The sequence below is a fragment of the Cervus elaphus genome, chromosome 26 (genome assembly GCF_910594005.1).
Source record: "Cervus elaphus chromosome 26, mCerEla1.1, whole genome shotgun sequence".
Taxonomy (NCBI): domain Eukaryota; kingdom Metazoa; phylum Chordata; class Mammalia; order Artiodactyla; family Cervidae; genus Cervus; species Cervus elaphus.
Genome location: NC_057840.1, coordinates 41,610,397 through 41,632,139, shown reverse-complemented (window position 1 = coordinate 41,632,139; position 21,743 = coordinate 41,610,397). Strand labels below are relative to the sequence as shown.

The 21,743-nt window shown below is 42.0% G+C and overlaps 1 protein-coding gene across 2 annotated transcripts in view; it reads left to right on the top strand.

Moving 5' to 3' along the window:
* The first annotated feature begins 11,371 nt into the window (after positions 1-11,371).
* Positions 11,372-21,743, top strand: part of RSPH3 (radial spoke head 3) — a 38,341-nt gene continuing 27,969 nt past the window's right edge. For both annotated transcript variants that reach the window (XR_006338024.1, XM_043888484.1), the window contains exons 1-5: positions 11,372-12,214; positions 14,378-14,465; positions 17,124-17,265; positions 19,391-19,536; positions 20,590-20,793. Coding sequence is in view for 1 of the 2 variants with exons in the window: in XM_043888484.1 (XP_043744419.1) it covers positions 11,718-12,214; positions 14,378-14,465; positions 17,124-17,265; positions 19,391-19,536; positions 20,590-20,793 (1,077 nt within the window). In the remaining variant the exon portion in view is untranslated. The remainder of the gene's footprint in view (positions 12,215-14,377; positions 14,466-17,123; positions 17,266-19,390; positions 19,537-20,589; positions 20,794-21,743) is intronic.

The following is a 21,743-nucleotide window of genomic DNA, read 5'->3' as shown; positions in this document are numbered from 1 at the left end:
AAGGTCTTACTAGACAGACCTACTGAAACCTTCCAGATCAAAAGGCAATGGTCGGTAAACAGCTGCTCCACTTTTCAGTCCTTCTGTAGGAGATGGAAAAGCAGAAGCTACAATACTCAGTATTAGCACCAGATTCAATAACAACTTCTGAGAAGAACAAGGATTAATCTGAAAGCTGGGCTCTCTTAAGTTGGACCCGTGTATTGAGGGGCCTTCCGTGATTTTGGAGAACAAGGATGCAAACTCACAAACACAAACTTAAAAGCAAACAAAAATATTTATGTAGAGAAACAAATCACAAATTATAAATTTAATGTTCACATTAGACAAGTTATCAGTTGAATGAAGCAGTGGTTTGTTTGACAACAAACAAAATCCCCCCCTCAAAATTATGTAATATTTTCATTAACAACCTCTAGACACATTTCATTACTGTTCCTTTTTCTGCATACCCGTTTTAATCACTTTTTAAAAAGATTTTGTCTACACACCCTTTTAAATTGCTTCTTCCTATAAAGAAAGATTTTGTAAAATAAATACACATTTATATAAAATAAATAAACATTTTCTGAAGAAAGAATAAAAGTTATATCTGGGTTCTTTTTTAGCTTACTTTATTAAAATGGTGTTCTCGTCAACATTTATAGTTTAGAATACTTTTTTTTCCGCTTCTCAACTCATCATCAGACTTCCCTGGTGGTTCAGAGGGTAAAGTGTCTGCCTGCAATGTGGGAGACCCGGGTTCAATCCCTGGGTCAGGAAGATCCCCTGGAGAAGGAAATGGCAACCCACTTACTTGGAGAATCCCATGGACAGAGGAGTCTGGTAGGTTACAGTCCACGGGGTCACAAGGAGTTGGACACGACTGAGCGACTTCACTTCACTCCAACTCATTATCGGTCATGTCATATACATTTTTAAGATTTTTGTCAAATTTAGAGAGATTTCTTTCATACAGAAGCTGGAAAATCTGGAAAATCTCTCCACAGACACTTTCTGGCTCCATATATTTCAAACCTTTTCTCTCCTCAGGTACCCACATACTGTCAGCACAAGGCCCTGTAAAAACTGTTCTTACAGGGACTTCCCTGGTGGCCCAGTGGATAAGACTCTGCCTGCCAATGCAGGGGACACGGGTTCAATCCCTGGTCCAGGAAGATTCCACATGCCACAGAGCAACTAAGCCTGTTCACCACAACCACTCCTGCGAGCCGCAACTACTGAACCCGAGTGCCTAGAGCCTGTGTTCCACAGCAAGACGAGCCACGGCAGACAAGAGCAGACCCTCCTCGCCGCAACTAGAGAAAGGCCGCGCAGAGGGATGAAGACCCAGCATAGCCAAAACCCGGATAAATAATTTTTTTAACTGTTCTTACACGTGTTCTTATTCATCTCAAGCTGGGTGAGCAGGCATAGTGGCCAGTGGGAATTTCTCTGCTAGGCCCTAGTACCCCGGATCAGCTATCAATGGCTGATCTCTTCAAGAAGGTGACCGCACACTGCATAAATACATCTCACTGAACCCGAAGTAAATGTATCCATAGTCAACTTTCCCATATCCCAACCCCCAAAGCCCCATGGCCACTCCACGGCCATCCAAGGGCAGGGAGAGTGTGGGGGTCAGAGTGGAAGGAGACAGCAGTCTTAACTGATTGCATTTTAAAATATCTTTTGCAAATTTTTTCAAAGCCACATGACCATTTGATCCATTTTTGCCCCTGACCTTTCCTAAAAACCTTAGGGGGAACCTGAGTAAGTAGAGGCTCTTAGCTCAAACGGCCTTTGCTTCTCAGTAAGGGCCACCCCTCTGTGTCCTAGCTTTTCACACCTTTAGACTTTCACTATCAGGGAAAATCATTCACGACTCTTAAATTACTTCAGTCTTGCACCCACCCCATAATCACAGTCACAGAAGTCATCAGTTAAGTTATAGAGAGTGAAGGCTGAGCTCATAAGGCACCAGGTCAGGTGCTTCAGGTATGTTCATTCATCGACACATCACAGCAACACTGAGAAATACTCCTCCCACGTTCAGATTAGGAAGCAGGCTCAGAATTACCAAGTAGCAGAGCAGGGCCCAGGGCCAGCTCCCTGAAGCTCTGACTCTTTCTACTGTAATGCCGTCTCCTGAGGTCTCTTTTCCCTCCCACAATAAAGCGACACACACTTATAACAGAAGACATTTTCAGCACAGAGAAACAGAAGGAACTTTTTTTATTTACCTATACTTGTAATGGTTTATAATTGTAAATACCTATACTGTAATTACGGTTGACTGAAGCCATGAAATTAAAAGACTCTTGCTCCTTGGAAGAAAAGCTATGACAAACCTAGTCAGTGTATTAAAAAGCAGAGACATCATTTTGCTGACAAAGGTCCATGTAGTCAAAGCTATGATTTTTCCAGTAGTCAGGTATGGATGTGAGAGCTGGGCCATAAAGAAGGCTGAGTGCTGAAGAATTGATGCTTTTGAACTGTGGTGCTAGAGGAGACTCTTGAGAGTCCCTTGGACTTCAGAGAGATAGAACTCATCAATCCTAAAGGAAATCAACTCTGACTATTCATTGGAGGGATTGATGTTGAAGCTGAAGCTCCAGTACTTTGGCCACATGATGCGAAGACCCAACTCATTGGAAAAGACCCTGATGCTGGGAAAGATTGAAGACAAAAGGAGAAGAGGGTGGCGGAGGATGAGATGGTTAGATAGCATCACTGATTCAATAGACATGAGTTTTAGCAAATTCTGGGAGACCGTGAAGGACAGGGAAGGCTGGCGGGCTGCAGTTCCTGTGGTTGCAAAGAGTTGGACATGACTGGGCAACTGAACAACAACAATACTTGTCTTATACAGATATAACCATAGTTAAGATTTTGGTATATTTCCTTGTTTTATGGAACCTAGAAATTGAAATTATTATATTAAATAAATGTATTTTCCCCATTTTTAAAGAAACATATGTTCCTTGTCAAAAATATGAAAAATATTAAAAATTATAAACAAACTAAACCACATCTGTATTAGTTTTCTAGGACTGCTATAACAAAGCGGATGGCTTACACACTAGAAATTGATGGTCTCCTAGCTGTGGGATCTAGAAGTCCAAGATCACGGTGTGACTCAGGCTGGGTCCTTCTGAGGCAGTAAGGAAGTCTCTTCCGGCTTCTCCCCTAGCTTCTGGTAGCTCTCTAGGCTTGCAGAAACACCACACCACTGTCTTTATCTTCATGAGATTTCCTGCCTGTGAGGGTCTGTGCCTAAATTCCCCTTCTTAAAATGACACCAATCATATTGGACTAGGAGTCCACTATATTCCTATATGACATAGTTCTAATTCAACTAACTATACCTGCAAAGACCCTATCTCCAAGGTTTTGAAGGTTAGGACTTTAACATGAATTTTGGGGGGGACAAAATTCAATCCAGAACACCATTCCATGAGCCAAAGAAAACCAATGTTAGCAGTTTGAAGTGAAGTCTCAGTCATGTCCGACTCTTTGCGACCCCATGGACTGTAGCCTACCAGGCTCCTCCATCCATGGAATTTTCCAGGCAAGAGTACTGGAGTGGGTTGCCATTTCCTTCTCCAGGGGATCTTCTTGACCCAGGGAACGAACCTGGGTCTCCCTCATTGCAGGCAGACATCTGAGCCACCAGGGAAGCAGTTTAGCAGTTTCTAAAATACAACCACAAATTTTTTTGACACTCCTCCCACTGAAAGTGGTATGTATGGCCCCTTTCCTTGAGTGTGGGCAAGTTAGCAACTGCTTTGAGCAGTGACCCTAGTGCCCAAGTCATCACAAACCAGGCACCAGACAGGAGAGTGGAAGAACCTCCAGAAGTTTCCAGCCTCTACTATCAAATCATCCCCAATATGAGTCTTACCAACAGGGGTTCCAGGCTTCACGGGATAAAGACAAACCACCCCCACTGCACCCTGTTCCAATTCCTAGCCCACAGGATGTGGAAGCCTGAGAAAATTGTTATTATTGAAGCCACTCGTTTCTGGGGGAACTGGTTACACGGCAATAGTAACTAGAAATGTTATGATTCTCAGCCTTTTTCCTGTTCCTTTATGAATATGGCTCCTGCTGAACTGAGTCACTTCCTTGATGAAAAGGAAATGATAAATTGTGTATCTGCTTCTGAGATTTTCTTTAAGAAATAGAAAAAGAGATAAGCTACATTTCTAAACATCAGCATCATATGTATATGATGAACGTGCTGGTTCCAACCATAAGTAACAAGGGGACATTCACAAGTCCCAGATGAGATAAAGCAAAGCTTCAGGCTGCGATGGCTGCTAACACACCCTTTGCTAGTCTTGCACAATTCAGAGTACCACAAGCCAGACAAGCATCCAAGTTTGAAAGATGCAGAAAGCATGAGAGGCTCTTGGACATGAAACTGATCAGTACGTTGCATTCAGGTCTGTCCTGAGAAAAGGAGTGTTCAGTTCCTCTCGAGACTGTATCTCAACCAGGTAAGTAGCTAAGACAATATTACCAGCTGTTGGAAACCAAATCAGTTTTAAGCAGTCATCAAACTTGACATTCCTTCTGAAACAAGGGGTAAAGCATGTGGGAAGAGAAATACATTTTCTGGGAAATGGGAGTTATCTCAGGAGGAACAGTTCAGGGAAGCTTCACAGGCCAAGTTTCACCCTCAGGCCCCAGAACTGACCAGACCACACGGAGGTCAACCAAGTAGCTACATTGTGGTCCAAAGTAAGGCTGGTCTCATGAGTCCTTCTGAATCGTGATTCCCTCATTACTGAGCTTTCATTTTGACTTCTCTTTTGTTAGCATTTTTGTAAGTTTTTTTTTTTTTGTTTTTTTTTTTTAATGAGGGACAGGATGATCAATGGGCTTACCTGATAGCTCAGTTGGTAAAGAATCTGCCTGCAATGCAGGAGACCTGGGTTCAATCCCTGGGTTGGGAAGAACCCCTGGGGAGGGGAAAAGCCACCCACTCCAGTATTCTGGCCTGGAGAATTCCATGCACTGTATAGTCCATGGGGTGGCAAAGAGTCGGACACGACTGAGCGACTTTCACTTTCACTTCTTTCAGGAATGTCTGGTGCAAGGCTGCAAATTTGAAAGTAAATGCCATTGCCTTGAAAAATAATGGACTTTTGGAGTGTGAGGTTGTTCCCAACATTTTCCCTGAAAACTCTAATAGATGTTGTTTAACTGTCTTCTGATCTTGAGTGTTGCAGAAAAGCCTAAGGTCAGTGGGATTTTCATTCTTGCAAGAGGATTTGCTTCTTTTTGCCTGAATTTTCACGAGATCTGTCTTCTATAGTCCTGTAATGTAAAAACGTTGCCATTAGTTTTTCTTGGATTGTGGAGAACCCTCTTGATCTGTGTATTCAAGTACCAATACTTAACTCAGGAAACAGTTGTTAAATTAAGTCCAGTTGTTATTTCTACTGCACCACAGGAATAGGAGTCTTGAATTATCTGCCCTGCCATATACCAATCATCTATCTCAACGTGTGTGTGGTAGTCACTCAGTTATGACTCCATGGACCATAGCCTACCAGGCTCTTCTGTCCATGGGATTTCCCCAGGTAAGAATACTGGAGTGGCTAGCCACTCCCTTCTCCAAGGGATCCTCCAGACCCAGGATCAAACCCAGGTTTCCTGTGTTGCAGGTTGGTTCTTTACCATCTGAGCCATCTGGGAAACCCCAGTAGGATCAATATTTTTAATCCTTTCCTCTAGTTCTGGGAACATTTTTCAGGATGGTTCTCTAAATCACTGATGTGATACTCAACAACCTTCTCCATAATGTGGATATGAATTGTTATTGCATCATCATTCTCCTTTGAATCACATATTTCCTAATACCCCCTACTTCATGTTGATTCAGACACAGCAAGCTCTCAAGATCCTCAAAGTTCTAGGCTTCTCTCACCTCTTGGGCTTCACACATGGTATTCTTTCCCCCCTTATTTCATCCGGCAAACTCCTGCAAGTTCATATGACCTGATCTCCAGTGTCCTTTCACGCAGGAAGCTTGCCATGACCCCCCAGCATGGGTGAGGGGTCCCTGTGCTCCTATTGCACCCTGTCCCACCCTGTTATCACACATCTCACACAAGAGTTTAAGTTTCTATTCCCCTGATTACCTCCACTAGGTCCGTGAGGACAGTTCTATTCATCATCTTATTCTCAGCACCCTAGCACAATCACTGGCACTCAGAAAGTATTTTTGCCTATAGTATCACTCCCTTTCAATTGCATCTGGCTGTCTTTCAAGTGTTCTTTTTCTTGTGGTTTCCTGTCTTATTCATAGGTGGTGCCAGTATTTTTAAGGATGCCAAACAGTCTCACTTCTAGAGATTCAGCTTCCTCTGACTATTCAAAGGCATAGTTCAAAGGCATATATAATCCAATTCTGAGAATATAAAGAAATACTATGCTGTTAAAAAAAAAAAAAAGACAGGAAATTAACATGGTGCAGTATTATTAACTAAAGTACAGACTTTGTTTAAATTTCACAAAATTTTATGCTAGTGTCCATTATTTGATTTCATGTCTTATTCAAGACTCCACATTGTATTTAATTGCATTGAGCAGCTTCAGCTGCGTGCAACAAATTCTGGTAAATTCTCTTTCCATTTTTATTCTATTACATTTTCTAATCTTCCCTGTTATGGCTCCTTAGATACACCCATCATTTAAAAATGGACATTTAATTTCCAATACATGGGATATTTAAAAGTATCTTTCATTTTTTTCTTATTTTGATAGTAATTCCTCATTTAAATGCTTTCTTTCTTGGCAATCGCCCTCTGGATTTTTTCAGTCTCCTAACTTTATTGAGGCTTTCAATGGTTAAGTCAAAGATCTTAGTAAATGTCACATTGCACTTGAAAATATGTGCATTATTTTCAAATATCTTTTGATATTTATTTCTAACATAATTCCACAGTGATAAGAGAACAGACTCTATGATTTCAATACCTTTGCTGCTGCTGCTAAATCGCTTCAATTGTGTCTGACTCTGTGCGACCCCATAGACAGCAGCCCACCAGGCTCCCCCATCCCTGGGATTCTCCAGGCAAGAACACAGGAGTGGGTTGCCATTTCCTCCTCCAACGCATGAAAGTGAAAAGTCAAAGTGAAGTCGCTCAGTCGTGTCTGACTCTTCATGACCCCATGGATGGCAGCCTACCAGGCTCCTCCGTCCATGGGATTTTCCAGGCAAGAGTACTGGAGTGGGTTGCCATTGCCTTCTCCGAAGACAGCTGGCTATAGCTTGCCAACCTATTACTGGCTTCCCCGTGGTCCTTATTTCATAGATTTTTCTCTTTAGTGTGATTTCTCTCATAAAGGATACAGTCAGACCAGGAAAGGCTTGTCCAGTCATGGAATTTGCAGAGATCCTCCAGGATGAACTTGTTCTTGTACCCAGAAGGTACAAGGTGGTACTAAAGTCATTCTGACATTAAATACCAGGTTAGGGGTTCCCTCTCCAAGTTCCCCTGTTTGTTGAGAGCTATGTGTACACTGATGGGCTTCCTCACACCTCAGATACACGTTTTCTCACCCACTGTGAGTTCTCACATAGTTCCAATGCGACGTGGAAAAACTCAAGTCTTTCCACAGTTATTATACGAACTGGATTTCTTCCAAGTTAACAATTTGTCCCAAGTTAACAGTTTATGCCCTTTAGACCATGAAATTCTTGCACCTTATGACCCTGGATATGGTCCAGCGTCTCTCAGTTTATAGTCTATGGGAACTTGAATAGAATTTGTATCCTACTATTGTGTGAAAACTGTATAAATCTTAATTATGTTGAGTTGGTTCATAGTGCTTTTCAGGTCTACTATATCCTTCTACTTCTCCATATGGTCATTCTATTAATTTTGGGGAGTTTGATATTGAAACTCCCAACTAAAATTTTAATTTATCTACTTAAAAAATAATTGTGATATATAGTAGAACTATATGTAACCTTGTTCTGTATTTTCCAAGTCTCCTGTAAATGTCTTATCATACTTTCATAATTTAAAAAATAAAAGAGAAACATTTTAAAAAACTAAGGCATATTTTCTTTCCCTTGTTTGACAGCACTTTTTCCAGAGGCTTTAGCTTTCTCCTCTTCCTCCTGCTCCTCTTCCAATAAGGGAATTAAGACTGGGTGTCTGCCAACCAACGACATCATAACTGCCCCCAGCCTCACTCCTGTGTGCATTTTAAATCCCCTTCTCAAGCTGAAACAGACTGTGTTTTGCACAACTTTCACCCCATTCCCCTCACTGACACCTACTGTGCTCTTCTAAACAGATTATATATAAAATTCCATTCATTTTATATAGGAAAGTTTATAAAACTTGCTTCTGGTTCTAAGAAAACTCAGGTCAGGATAATTTTTTCCAGATCAAATTTCAAAGATAATTTAAAAGATATCTGATAATGAATACATGTGCAAGGAAAAATTCATTAATTGTTCAAGATTTTTTGGTTAAAAACAATTCACTTATTTGGGGGGGTTAAAAGAAATTAAATATTTTATGACTAGCAAATGCACCTCATAATATTGATACATATGTTCCTGAAGAGTTAAGTAAAACTAGGTTTTCATTAACATATATTCCAGATCAGAATGCCTTTTTAAAGAATACCATTCTGAAATGTTTAAAATGAAGATTTCTTTTTAAAAATTATACCTATCTCTTTTTTTGGTAATTAAAACAAAATTTTTTTTCAATTTCTTTAAATTAGGTACATTGATCCCACTATCTTAACTCTTTAAAATGTGAACTTATTGAAGATAAAATAACAATGCAAGACTAAATTTTTTTAATAAAGACATGTAGATCCAAAGATTAGACTGTTCCAGAACGTTTGCTTTTTTTAATTTGAAAGTCAGTATTAGTTGACAATGGCCTTCATCAATTTGAAATTCATATTCTCCTCACCAAAATCAAGGTAATTCATAGCATCTACTTCTTCAGCTCCATCTTCTCACCTTCTCAAGCTACAGGATGCTGTATTGTGGATGTCCTACAACCTTTATAATATCACAATGCTCCCTATTAGGTGGAAGAAGCAAGTTGGAACCAAAGAGATAAAGACATCAGAGGGAAGAACAGAGGGAAGTAGGGGTGCACACTTTGCTGTCATTCAACCATTCAACCCCCAGGGATTTGAATCAAATTTGAATCATAACCCTTCCATCCTATAGCACTGCCATTCCTGAAGTCACCTGAACTCCCCTTATAAACTTCAAAACATGTCCTTCTAGCCAAGCAAGAAACTGGGATTCCTACCATTGCAAATGATAATCTTCACTAATACAACTGCTTAATATTATACTGCTACAAACTTGGGCATAAGTGATTTTTATAAAAGTTGTTTTAAATCTTGTATTTACATCGCACTTCACCATTTTCTAAACATCTCTGTTATACACATCTGTTTTGACATGCAAAAATAATTGAGTGAGATGAGTAAAGTGGCATTTACTGTTACTTTAAAATAATAATGAAAGATTTTAAAAAATCAGTAAGATGAAGAATCACCTAAATTTTGCCTGAGGTCACACAGCTAGTGAGTGTAAAACTGGAGTTGAATCCCTGTCTTCTAACTCCCAATCCAGAGCTCTAACTCCAGAACCCTAGCCTGCTGATTCCCAGCCTTGCGTTCAATATGTTCTTTTAGGCCTGTGCACAGATGTCAAAATACTCTTGCTTCAGTTAGTTGCTCAGTCATGTCCAACTCTTTGCAACTCCATGGACTGCAGCACGCCAGGCTTCCCTGTCTATTACCAACTCCCAGAGCTCGCTCAAACTCATGTTCATCCAATCTGTGGTGCCATCCAGCCATCTCATCCTCTGTCATCCCCTTCTCCTCCTGCCTTCAATCTTTCCCAGCATTAGGGTCTTTTCCAATGAGTCAGTTATTCAAATATTCTAGAGAGAACTTAAACAGAAAACTTTCCACAATGTAAACAATTACCTTCTAGTCAGTCTATTTTTAAAGTGATTAAAAAAAAGAAGTATTTCCTTAATACAGGTATGCTTGTGCTCCAACTATTCTATTTGCCAGAAGAAGCTAATGAAGAATTAGTGACACCTTGTGGCAAAAACTTATTAATTCATGAGCTACGACCATCCAAAGCCCTCATGCACTTCACTAAGTAGTTAAGACAATAGCAAAACATCTGGAAAGGATAATCTGTGGTTACAGACTCCGCATCTCACAACTAAAACTGTCCTCCCTTTGTTCCACTTGGGCTCAGTTCCCACCACTTCACAGAAACTGCTATTTTTGTGAAGTTCACAGACAACTTCCATGCTGGCAAACCCAATGGTTACTTCTCAGTTCTCATCTTACACAACTTCTTGTAATAACCAGGCTGACTCCACCGCTCCTGAAAGTTTTGGTTTCACCAAGACCACACTCTTTCCTTTTTAGTTTTAATGTCTCTAAAGCCCTCTGAACTCTCATCAGTACCAGATTCTTATCTCTAGCTCCAACCTTTCCACCCAACTCCAGACACACGTCTAAACCGCCAGCATGACTCGTCCATTTGATACCTCAAGCGTTTCAGAATGAAAAATGCCCACAAGAACTTCCACCCAGACGGCTGCATCTCAGTAAATGACATTAAATGATTGTTAACCCCATTTTGCAGATTTGCAATATGAAACACAAAAACATTACTTCGCCAGAAGCTATGGGGCTAGTACAGTGCAGAACCCAGATTTAAATCCACACAGCACTTAATTGAATGCAAAAGCAAAGGCAAATAACTGTTACCACTCAGTTCAGTTGAGTCGCTCAGTCGTGTCCGACTCTTTGCGACCCCATGGACTGCAGTAGCCAGGCCTCCCTGTCCATCGCCAACTCCCTAAGTTTACTCAAATTCATGTCCATTGCATCCGTGATGCCTCCAACCATCCCATCCTCTGTCATTCCCCTTCTCCTCCTGCCTTCAATCTTTCCCAGCATCAGGGTATTTTCAAATAAGTCAGTTCTTTGCATCAGGTGGCCAAAGGACTGGAGTTTCAGCTTCAGCATCAGTCCTTCCAATGAATATTCAGGACTGATTTCCTTTAGGATGGACTGGTTGGATCTCCTTGCTGTCCAAGGGACTCTCAAGAGTCTTCTCCAACACCACAGCTCACTCAGGGAAGCATAAGCTTCACTTACACAAACCCAGTCCTTTCACATCGCCAACACTAAAACCAGTGCATCTGCTGTTTCTAAGAACAGACCCGTCCCTTCAGGCTTCATTTTTTAGGGCAAGAGGAGGAGGGCCTAAAAGACGCAAGAAGACGGACATCCTTTATCAAAAATGAGATGTCTATGGGGCGGCCCTCCACGCCCAAGGACCGCCCCCTGAGGACTAGCAACAGAGCGGTAAGCAGGGAAGGAAAGCAGAAAAGGGCAGACCAGCTACGCAGGCGGACCCTGGGGCGGAAGAGGTGGCGGTGCTGGGAGACAACGGGGAAGCCCCTCGGCCCGGCCCTGGCACGTAACAGGAGATAGGAGGCTGGGCGCCATGCGTGTGCGGTCGTAGGTCCGGATCAGAGGCGCGGCAGCAGACGCGGGAGAAACGGCCAAGGGCGGTACCCGAGGAGCGGGCTCTGAGTGAACGGCGCCAACCCAGGCCCCGCCGAGCGCCCCTCTAGAGTGTGGCCGGCGACCGTCGGGGCCCTCCTCAGGCCTCTGCTGGGAATGCCGGGACCGCCTCCTTCATGCGCAGGCTCGTTGACCAGGAAGACGCGGGTAGGCGGAGTCGAGAACCGGAAGTGCCGGGGCGCTCCGGAAACCTTCCCCGGAAGCCCGCCAGCCGGAGCAGCCCTGAGGCCCCGCCCCTCGACGGAACGCTGGGTTGCTGGGCAACCGGCGCGGGCGCCGCGGGAGGGTTCGGCGGTGCCCAGAACTGTCCCTGTGTAGCCCCTACTTCCTGCCCTGGCAACTTCCCGGCCCGCCCGCCTCCCTTCTTGCCGCCCCTCCTCGCATCACGGAATCCCTGCCCTTGGCACTACGTGCACCTCTCCGGCTCCCACGACACTCTAGTGCCCACCTGCTTCGAAGCCAAGCTTCACCGAAAGGGAAGCGGGCCGACCCCGGGCGCGACCTCCACGTTGGCTGAGCGCGCCTCCCCGGCCATGGCCACCTACACCTACACCAGCCGGCCCCGGGCCTTGCCCTCCCAGCGCCGCCGTTACCGGGACGACCTGATGCAGCAGTGAGTGAGCAAAGCGGCCCCTTGGGGTCTCTCCCCATTCTGGGGCCGCGGGATCTTGGCCCTTGAGCCCTGGCAGAAACTGCCTATGCTGCTTTCCCTTCCCTGCTCTCTGAGAAATAAATTCCCTCCCTAAGGAACACTCCTGGAGAAGGAAATGGCAACCCACTCCGGTGTTCTTGCCTGGAGGATCCCAGGGACACAGGAGCCTGCTGGGCTGCCGTCTAGGGGGTCGCAGAGTCGGACACAACTGAAGCGACTTAGCAGCAGCAGCAGCAAGAAACTCTCCTGTGTTGTGGAGGACTGAAGCAATAAAGGGAATTAGTTAACTTTTTAGTGATCATGATGCTGGCATGATTGGTAACATGTGCACGGAAACGACTTATTGAGTCAACAGATGTTTATTGGCCAACTGTGTGCCAGGCAGGCACCTTCTAGGGGCACCAACATACATTTTCTTACCTAATTTCCAGTGCTGTGAAGTTGGTTTTATATTATGTATATAAAGAGACGGATACAAAGGTGTACCTCACAATAGCGTGTCTATGATGGGAGCCACGTAAATCTCTCACAGGAATCTGGTTCTCCTTCCATGTTGGACTGCAAATTGTACTTTTACTTCATCAGTGTTGCAAATATTCAGGTATCCATATTTGGAAAGGGCGTTAAGTATTATGGTTCTCTTAAAGTTCTTTGTGTACGCTTCAAATTTTGGAATCAGCAGAACTTTGCAAGAATGCAGGCTCCATGGAAGCAAGACCCTTTATGACTTTTGTTCACTAAAGAGCTACCTGACACATAGTTAGCACTCAACACAGATTGTTGAATTAAAGACAGAACATGAGTTCTTGATGCTTATTTAAAGCAGAGTCTAAAATCATAGTTATCTTATTCTGACAATAAAGACATTTTTAAATAAGAAAGGTCTATCACTTTAAGAAAACCAAAATAAGAACATTTAAATTATAAAAGGATTCAATTTTAAAAGGGACTCCTTGGAGAAATATTTCCTAGTGCCTTGAAGTGGTTGCTTACAAATCCTTCCTATTAAATCACACCAACAGATGAAATAAGAATCACTGGTGGGTCCTTAGAAACAATTTCTCTTTTTATAGAATTAGTTGATTGGTATATTGAAGCAATCTGAATCAAGCCTTTGAGAGGAGTTCTTTTAGATGTATCTATTTGATTTTTCAGTTTACAAATTTATAAAAGTAATACATTCTTGTGAAGCAAATGGAAATTAAAAATAAGGAGGAGTAAAGGCAAAGTTAATTATCTTTCACCCATCTCTACTCCCACTTCCCTGTTGTAACCAAACTTAACAATCTTATTCTTCCACACCTTGCTGGTGCACACAAAAGGAGCATATGTACGTGTACATGGAAGGTTTTATTTCCGAAATGGAATCATATTACACATATTAATCTGCACTTGGCTCCCTCTACTTTTTTTCTTCTCCACTTTTTTATAAACTCTAATTCCTTTTTTCCCCTAATTTCTTTCTGTATACATGCACACACAGATCTAATTTTTTAATAAATGTACTCATTCATGCCTGTGGGTATTCTTCAGTCAGTTCAGTTCAGTCTCTCAGTCGTGTCCGACTCCTTGTGACCCCATGAATCGCAGCACACCAGGCCTCCCTGTCCATCACAAACTCCCGGAGTTTACTCAAACTCATGTCCATCGAGTCGGTGATGCCATCCAGCCACGTCATCCTCTGTTGTCCCCTTCTCCTCCTGCCCCCAATGCCTCTCAGCATCAGGGTCTTTTCCAGTGAGTCAGTTCTTCGCATCAGGTGGCCAAAGTATTGGAGCCTCAGCTTCAGCATCAGTCCTTCCAATGAATATTCAGGACTGATTTCCTTTAGGATGGACTGGTTGGATCTCCTTGCAGTCCAAGGGACTCTCAAGAGTCTTCTCCAACACCACAGTTCAAAAGCATCAATTCTTCAGCACTCAGCTTTCTTCACAGTCCAACTCTCACATCCATACACGACACTGGAAAGACCATATATATGTGTATAATTGATACACTTTGCTGTACTCCTGAAACTAACTCAATATTGTAAATCAAATATACTTTAATTTTTGAAAATGAAAAATTGACTTTTAGATACCAGTGCTCTATTACAGTCATGATTTAGAATTTACTTTTTTATAGAGCTGAAGAACCTGTGCATTACGGAAACATAATGTATGACAGAAGGGTAATCCGAGGCAACACTTACGCTCTGCAGCCAGTACCCCTGGTGAGTACAGTTTGAATTGTCTGACACAGAGTACTCAGACTACCTAAGGTGAAGGACCAGTTTTTGTTTCTTTCTTTAAATTTCTAATCTGTTACAGACTAAAACATTTATGAAATAAAATAAGGATAGATTGCTAGAAAAATGAAAGGGGAAAAGTATGCAAAATACAAACCAGATAGTGGTTGGCAGGGAACGGGGGAATAGGGAAGTGTTATTAGTGAGTACGGACTTTCACAGAATGAAAAAAGTTCTGGCGGTAAACGGTGGTAGTGGTTGCACAATGTGAAGGTACTTAATGCCCCTGAGCTGTGCACTGAAAAATGGTTCAGTTCAGTTCAGTCACTCAGTCATGTCCAACTCATTTCGAACCCATGGACTGTACCACGCCGGGCTTCCCTGTCCATCACCAAATCCCAGAGCTTACTGAAACTCATGTCCATAGAGTCGGTGATGCCATCCAACCATCTCATCCTCCGTTGTCCCCTTCTTCTCCTGCCTTCAATCTTTCCCAGCATCAGGGGCTTTTCCAGTAAGTCAGCTCTTTGCATCAGGTGGCCAAAGTATGGGAGCTTCAGCATCAGCCCTTCCAGTGAATATTCAGGACTGATTTCCTTTAGGATGGACTGGTTGGATCTGCTTGGGACGCTCAAGAATCTTCTCCAGCACCACAGTTCAAAAGCATCAATTCTTTTCGCTCAGCTTTCTTTATAGTCCAACTCTCACATCCATACACATGACTACTGGAAAAACCATAGCTTTGACTAGATGGACCTTTGTTGGCAAAGTAATGCCTCTGCTTTTTAATATACTGCCTAGGTTGGCCATAGCTTTTCTTCCAAGGAGCTAATGTCTTTTAATTTCATGGCTGCAGTCACCATCTGCAGTGATTTTGGAGCCCAAAAAGGTAAAGTCTGTCACTGTTTCCATTGTTTCCCCATCTATTTGCCATGAAGTGATGGGACTGGATGCCATGATCTTAGTTTTCTAAGTGCTGAGTTTTAAGCAAACTTTTTCACTCTCCTCTTTCACTTTCATCAAAAGGCTCTTTAGTTCATCTTCACTTTCTGCCATAAGGGTGGTGTCATCTGCATATCTGAGTTTATTGATATTTCTCCTGGCAGTCTTGATTCCAGCTTGTGCTTCATCCAGCCCAGCATTTCACATAATGTACTTTGCATATAAGTTAAGTAAGCAGGGTGACAATATACAGCCTTGACGTACTCCTTTCCTGATTTGGAACCAGTCTGTTGTTCCATGTCCAGTTCTAACTGTTGCTTCCTAACCTGCATACAGATTTCTCAGGAGTCAAGTCAGGTGGTCTGGTATTCCCATCTCTTTCAGAATTTTCCACAGTTTATTGTGATCCACACGGTCAAAGGCCTTGGCATAGTCAGTAAAGCAGAAATAGATGTTTTTTCTGGAACTCTCTTGCTTTTTCAATGATCCAGCGGATGTTGGCAATTTGATCTCTGGTTCCTCCGCCTTTTCTGAATCCAACTTGAACATCTGGAAGTTCACGGTTCATGTACTTTTGAAGCCTGGCTTGGAGAGTTTTGAGCATTTGCTAGCGTGAGGTGAGTGTAATTGTGTGGTAGTTTGAGCATTCCTTGGCATTGCCTTTCTTTGGGATTGGAATGAAAACTGACCTTTTCCAGTCCCGTGGCCACTGCTGAGTTTTCCAAATTTGTTGGCATATTGAGTGCAGCACTTTCACAGCATCATCTTTCAGGATTTGAAATAGCTCAGCTGGAATTCCATCACCTCCACTAGCTTTGTTTGTAGTGATGCTTCCTAAGGTCCACCTGACTTCGCATTCCAGGATGTCTGGCTCTAGGTGAGTGATCACACCACCGTGGTTATCTGGGTCATGAAGATCTTTTTTATATAGTTCTTCTATGTATTCCTGCCACCTCTTCTTAATATCTTCTGCTTCTGTTAGGTCCGTACCATTTCTCTCCTTTATTGTGCCCATCTTTGCATGAAATGTTCCCTTGGTATCTCTAATTTCTTGAAGAGATCTCTAGTCTTTCCCATTCTATTGTTTTCCTCTATTTCTTTGCATTGATCCCTGAGGAAAGCTTTCTTATCTCTCCTGGCTATCCTTTGGAACTCTGCATTCAGATGGATGTATCTTTCCTTTTCTTCTGTGCCTTTTGCCTCCTTTAATCCCTTAGTCAGCTTTTGTTTGTGTACTTGAACAGGCTTTGTTTGGACTGAAGTTGTTTTCTTTGTGAGCTAATGTATTTTTTATAGAAATTCTGTCAAGAAATTAGGCTAAAAAAAATTCAAGTGGTTTTCAATTTGTTAACTACACATTAAAATCTATTGTGACTGAATGGTTACCTCAGTTTACTAGGCATCAGAGGAGTTCATGGTAAAAAAATCCTTGAATAAGGAAAAACAGTTTATTATTTGGGATTCTGCACCCATTTTATTCTGGTTAACAGTCATACTTTGAAGTTACTTTCATGTGTTTTACCAGATACCTTTGTAATTGCCTGGCAAATTTCAGATAAATTTTTAGTCACCAAGTCACTGATAAGCAGGAAGCATTCTGTGACAGATGCTTTTTTGCCACCCAGGAATTACTTTGGAGCAGCACTCCTATACTCTTTGAGAAATATTTTCTAAATTTCATAAGCCGTTTCTGTCATTCAGCCTGGGCAGCCTGATCCTATAGAGATTCAGAGACAGCAGCAGGCCAGGAGGAGGGCTTTTGCCAGAAAACGAGCCCAAGAACAGCTCAGACCACATACGCCTGAACCCGTGGAAGGCAGAAAACATGTGGATGTGCAGACAGGTATGTGGGCCCACGGCTTGGTGGCTCCTGGGTGTGTGTGGTTTTCTGAGTCAGTTCATTTTGTTTGACTTTCATGTTAACATGTCTGTTATGCCATCTAGTATTTCCCTGTCTCGTGGTAGAAAAAGTCCGTTCTGTAAACAAACTCATAGACTGAATATTGTTAATATATTGGGTATGGCTGAAAATGTGACATGGTGATTTTTTAAAAAAGAATATAAGGACCAAATTAATTCTCTCAGCCCTTTTCACATATGCTGTTCTCGAACTGGGAGTATTTCCTGCTTTTCGTAGCCCAAGATGAATCACTCTTGGACTCCTGGAAGTGGAGAGCAGTATAGTTTTATTTTGGCATTTTGTCTTTTGAGAGAAGTAAACCGTTTTACTGAATATCTGAAAATGTGGGTTATTAGTCCAAGTTTTACTAATCCCGGGGCTTCCCGGGTAGCTCAGCTGGTAAAGAATCCGCCTGCAATGCAGGAGACTCCAGTTCGATTCCTGGATCCAGAAGTTCCCCTGAAGAAGGTTTAGGCTGCCCGCTCCAGTATTCTTGGGCTTCGCTGGTGGCTCAGATGGTAAAGAATCCACTGCAAGGTGGGAGACCTGTGTTTGATACCTGGGTTGGGAAGATCCCCTGGAGGAGGGCATGGCAACCCACTCCAGTATTCCTGCCTGGAGAATCCCCATGGACAGAGGAGCCTGGCGGGCTACAGTCCATGGGTCGCAAAGAGTTGGACACGACTGAGTGAGTCAGCACAGCACAGCACAAACCTGTTCAGATCTGAGTCCCCCACCTCTCACCACAGCCTCTTCTTCTGGCTCCTTTTGTTCTCCTTTCCCTTGCATCCTCCCCAGGGCCACACAGGCTCTCCTAGGCTAGTGCCAGGCTTTTCCTACTTGTCTGACTATTGTCAGCTGTGGGGGTTTACCTGGACCCATAGGGTCCAGCTGTATTGTTGACAGAATCTTGGTAGTCAAACAATACTTGATGTTTTCCTTGGACATAAAATGTAACTACCTAAGATTCACCCTGCCGGGATGGTGAGTGGATTCACCAGAGATATTTCTGGATAGTAAGGACAAAAGGTTAAGGACCATTCCAAGCTTTTTCCTACCTTGAGCCCAAGTCTAGAATAAGTGTATGTCTGTGATTAGCCAATATAGTTGTAATTCTGTAAGAGCTATATTTTAGTCTTTATTTATGCCATCAGAATATGAAGCAGTAGAGTAGCAGCCACTTTTTGCTGAGTACTTCTTGGGTCTCAGAGACGATACCAGGTCCTTTACCTGTGTCTCCTTTATTACTATGAAGACTGCAGGTGGCTGATAACCATGACCCCTTCTGCAGATAAAGAAACCAAGACCCAAAGAGAATGTAATCGCTAGGTCCTATATTCAACACATGGCTCCAGTTCTCATGTTTTTTGCATGATGCCATACTGCCCTTGCCTCATGTAAATTATTCCTAAGGTGAAATTTGTTTTCATATATCTGTTTATGATATGTAGGCTAGAGAGAACGTCTGTAACACAATGATGTGATGCATAGTTTTTTTTTACACGTCCAGGAATTTTCAAACCTTTAAACATCGACTATCTTAAGACTTGTTACGTGGATGGATCTTTAACTTTCCATCCCATGTTATATTTTGTGTCTTAAATTCATCTATAGGTTCTTGTGCTTTAGTTCTGTTTTCAAATACAAAGTTAAAGTTGCTCAGTCATGTCTGACTCTTTGTGACCCCATGGACTGTACATGGAATTTTCCAGGCCAGAATACTGGAGTGGGTAGCCTTTCCCTTCTCCAGGGGATCTTCCCAACCGAGGGATCGAACCCAGGTTTCCCGCATTGCAGGCAGATTCTTTACCAGCTGAGCCACAAAGGAAGCCCATTTCAAATACAAAGCTCAGTGATCTCTCAACATTTAGCAAATGTTCTAGCCTGACTGTGGTCTTCCAAATATATAAAAATGCTTAGTACACTCTGTGGATTGAATCCCACATTTGAACACCTTTATTTCAAGACTTATATTCTGATCCATTCATTTCTGTTTTGAAGGGGCTGTAGTTTCAAATTCTTGAAAAAGACCAGAATTTCAAACTCAATGTATATGGTGTTCTCTTAGAATTATACCTTGAAGAAATTGCTGACCGCATAATAGAAGTTGATATGGAGTGCCAAACAGATGCATTTTTGGACAGACCACCAACACCACTCTTTATTCCTGCCAAAACTGGCAAAGATGTGGCCACTGAAATTCTAGAAGGAGAGGTATAGTACATTATTAGACTTCCCTCTGTCTTCTTTGTAAAGAGTTAGGTTTAATTAAAACCTTAACATAAATGCAAACCACTTTCCAATCAGGAAAATTCTAAATACTTACTGCATTTCCTTCCAAATGGAGTATGGTTTTATCCTGAGCTACCCAGAAATGTCTTTAAATATCATGATCTTTTATTTTTTAGTTTTTTTAAAAAATTTTAAATGCCATGATCTGATTTTCCCTCTTTGCTGATCAGAAATAAAAAATTTTAGAAATGTATTTAGAATATTTATATATTTAATTTTTGTGTGTTTGCATACTTGCTTAATGGATGAACATAAGGTAGATTTGTACCAAATGAGGGAAAATAATATCTCTGGTATAAAAGGTTCCACTGCTAGTTGCTTGTTGATTACATAACTTTTAAGAAGATAATTCTCTGTGTTAGGAAAAAAGTCCTAAAATAATTAATTTTTATATCAATGTGGAATACATAAATATAGGCCAGTTTATGAAACTGAAGAAGAGAAGGCAGTGTGCGTAATGACTTAAGTGAGATTTAAAACTCGAAGGAATTTGAAAGTATTGTCATTGAATTAGGAAATAAACTAAGTCTTCATAATCTATATAGAAGACTATAATTGCCTCTAAATCCTAGAGATAAATCACCAAAGTATCCATTATTCTTGTTCCTTTGTTCTTCAAACTGTTATCAAAACAACCAATAAAAATCAAGCAGAAAAGATGGAGAATTAGACAGACAAAGATATTTCCCTTGGGTTTTAGAGGTTTATTGAAAAATTATTGAGAATGAAGGTTCATTCTGATGATTGAATAGATCTTTTTATAACTTTGACTCTTATCAGTTTTTGCCTATAAAGAGCCCCTGTGCCTTCTGGGCTGTTTTGAAGATTAGAAACGGTAAATTACCAGCTCAGTGTCTGGCATACAGAAGACCCTCAATAAGTAGTATCCTGTTATTTATTGCTGCTCTTGTGGATATATTTTCACTGAGCCTTCGGTCTATGATTAAAATTTTAAATCTGTTTTGCGTGTTTAAGCTGTTTGACTTTGATCTTGAAGTTAAACCAATGTTAGAAGTTTTGGTGGGGAAGACCATCGAGCAGTCTCTTCTGGAAGTGATGGAAGAAGAGGAGCTGGCAAACCTGCGGGCCAGTCAGTACGCGTATGAAGAGCTCCGCAACATTGAGCTTGCTGAAGTCCAGCGACTTGAAGAGCAGGAGAGACGACACCGAGAGGAAAAAGTAGAGAATTTTCGTTTTCTCTCTCAGACTGATTTTGGTTACTTAACAGATTATGTTCAGAATCACATGTAGAGCTAACAGGTCTTGGCAAACATGTTAGAAAAGACCTGTAGTATTTGTTGTCCAGGTCTCTCCTGTAGATCACTGATCTTTCATGAACAATTACATTTTTAAAATCCCAGTTGACATAGATGTACCTAAATGGAGATGGACTTCCCAGGTGACTCAGCAGTACAGAATCTGCCTGCCACTGCAGGCAGCCCAGGTTTGATTCCTGGAGAAGGAAATGTAGCCTCCTCCGAGATTGTTCCCTGGGAAATCCCATGGAGAGAGGAGGCCTGGCAGGCTATAGTCTATGGGGTCACCAAGAGTCGGACTAAACAACACCAACAACCTAAATAGAGTTCCCCAAAAATTCCTGCAGGTCACAATTTAAATTACATATGTCCCAAGGAAAGGCACTCTTAAATAAGAGTCCTGGAGAAGAAATAACATCAATTTGCCAAAAATCAGTGGCAGAAAAGGTGGCAGGAAAAAGGGGAGTGTATTTGGGTGGATGGGGAGTAAGAAAGGGGATCTGGAAAGAATTCTGGGTCTTTTTCTCAGTGGCCATCCCTGCTCTACACCCTTACAGATACACCTACTATCTGAGTCTTTATAGAGTATTTCTTCAGATTATAAGGTTTTTAGAACCTTTAATAAGAAAAGTTGTAGAATTCAATCATTAAATACGCCACAGACCTTTAGTTAGGAAGCACTCGGCTCAGTACAGTTTAATAAGAGTCTGTCTGGGTGTGGCAGTAACTCACCGTGTGTTAAACACTGGATGGATAAATGATAAAGGCGTTTCCACACACCTGAAAGGGCTCAGAGTCTAGCTTCCCACACGAATAGCTGAGTTGTGCGAACATTCTACTCCAAACCTAGTCAAATGGACTTTCAGTTTTCCT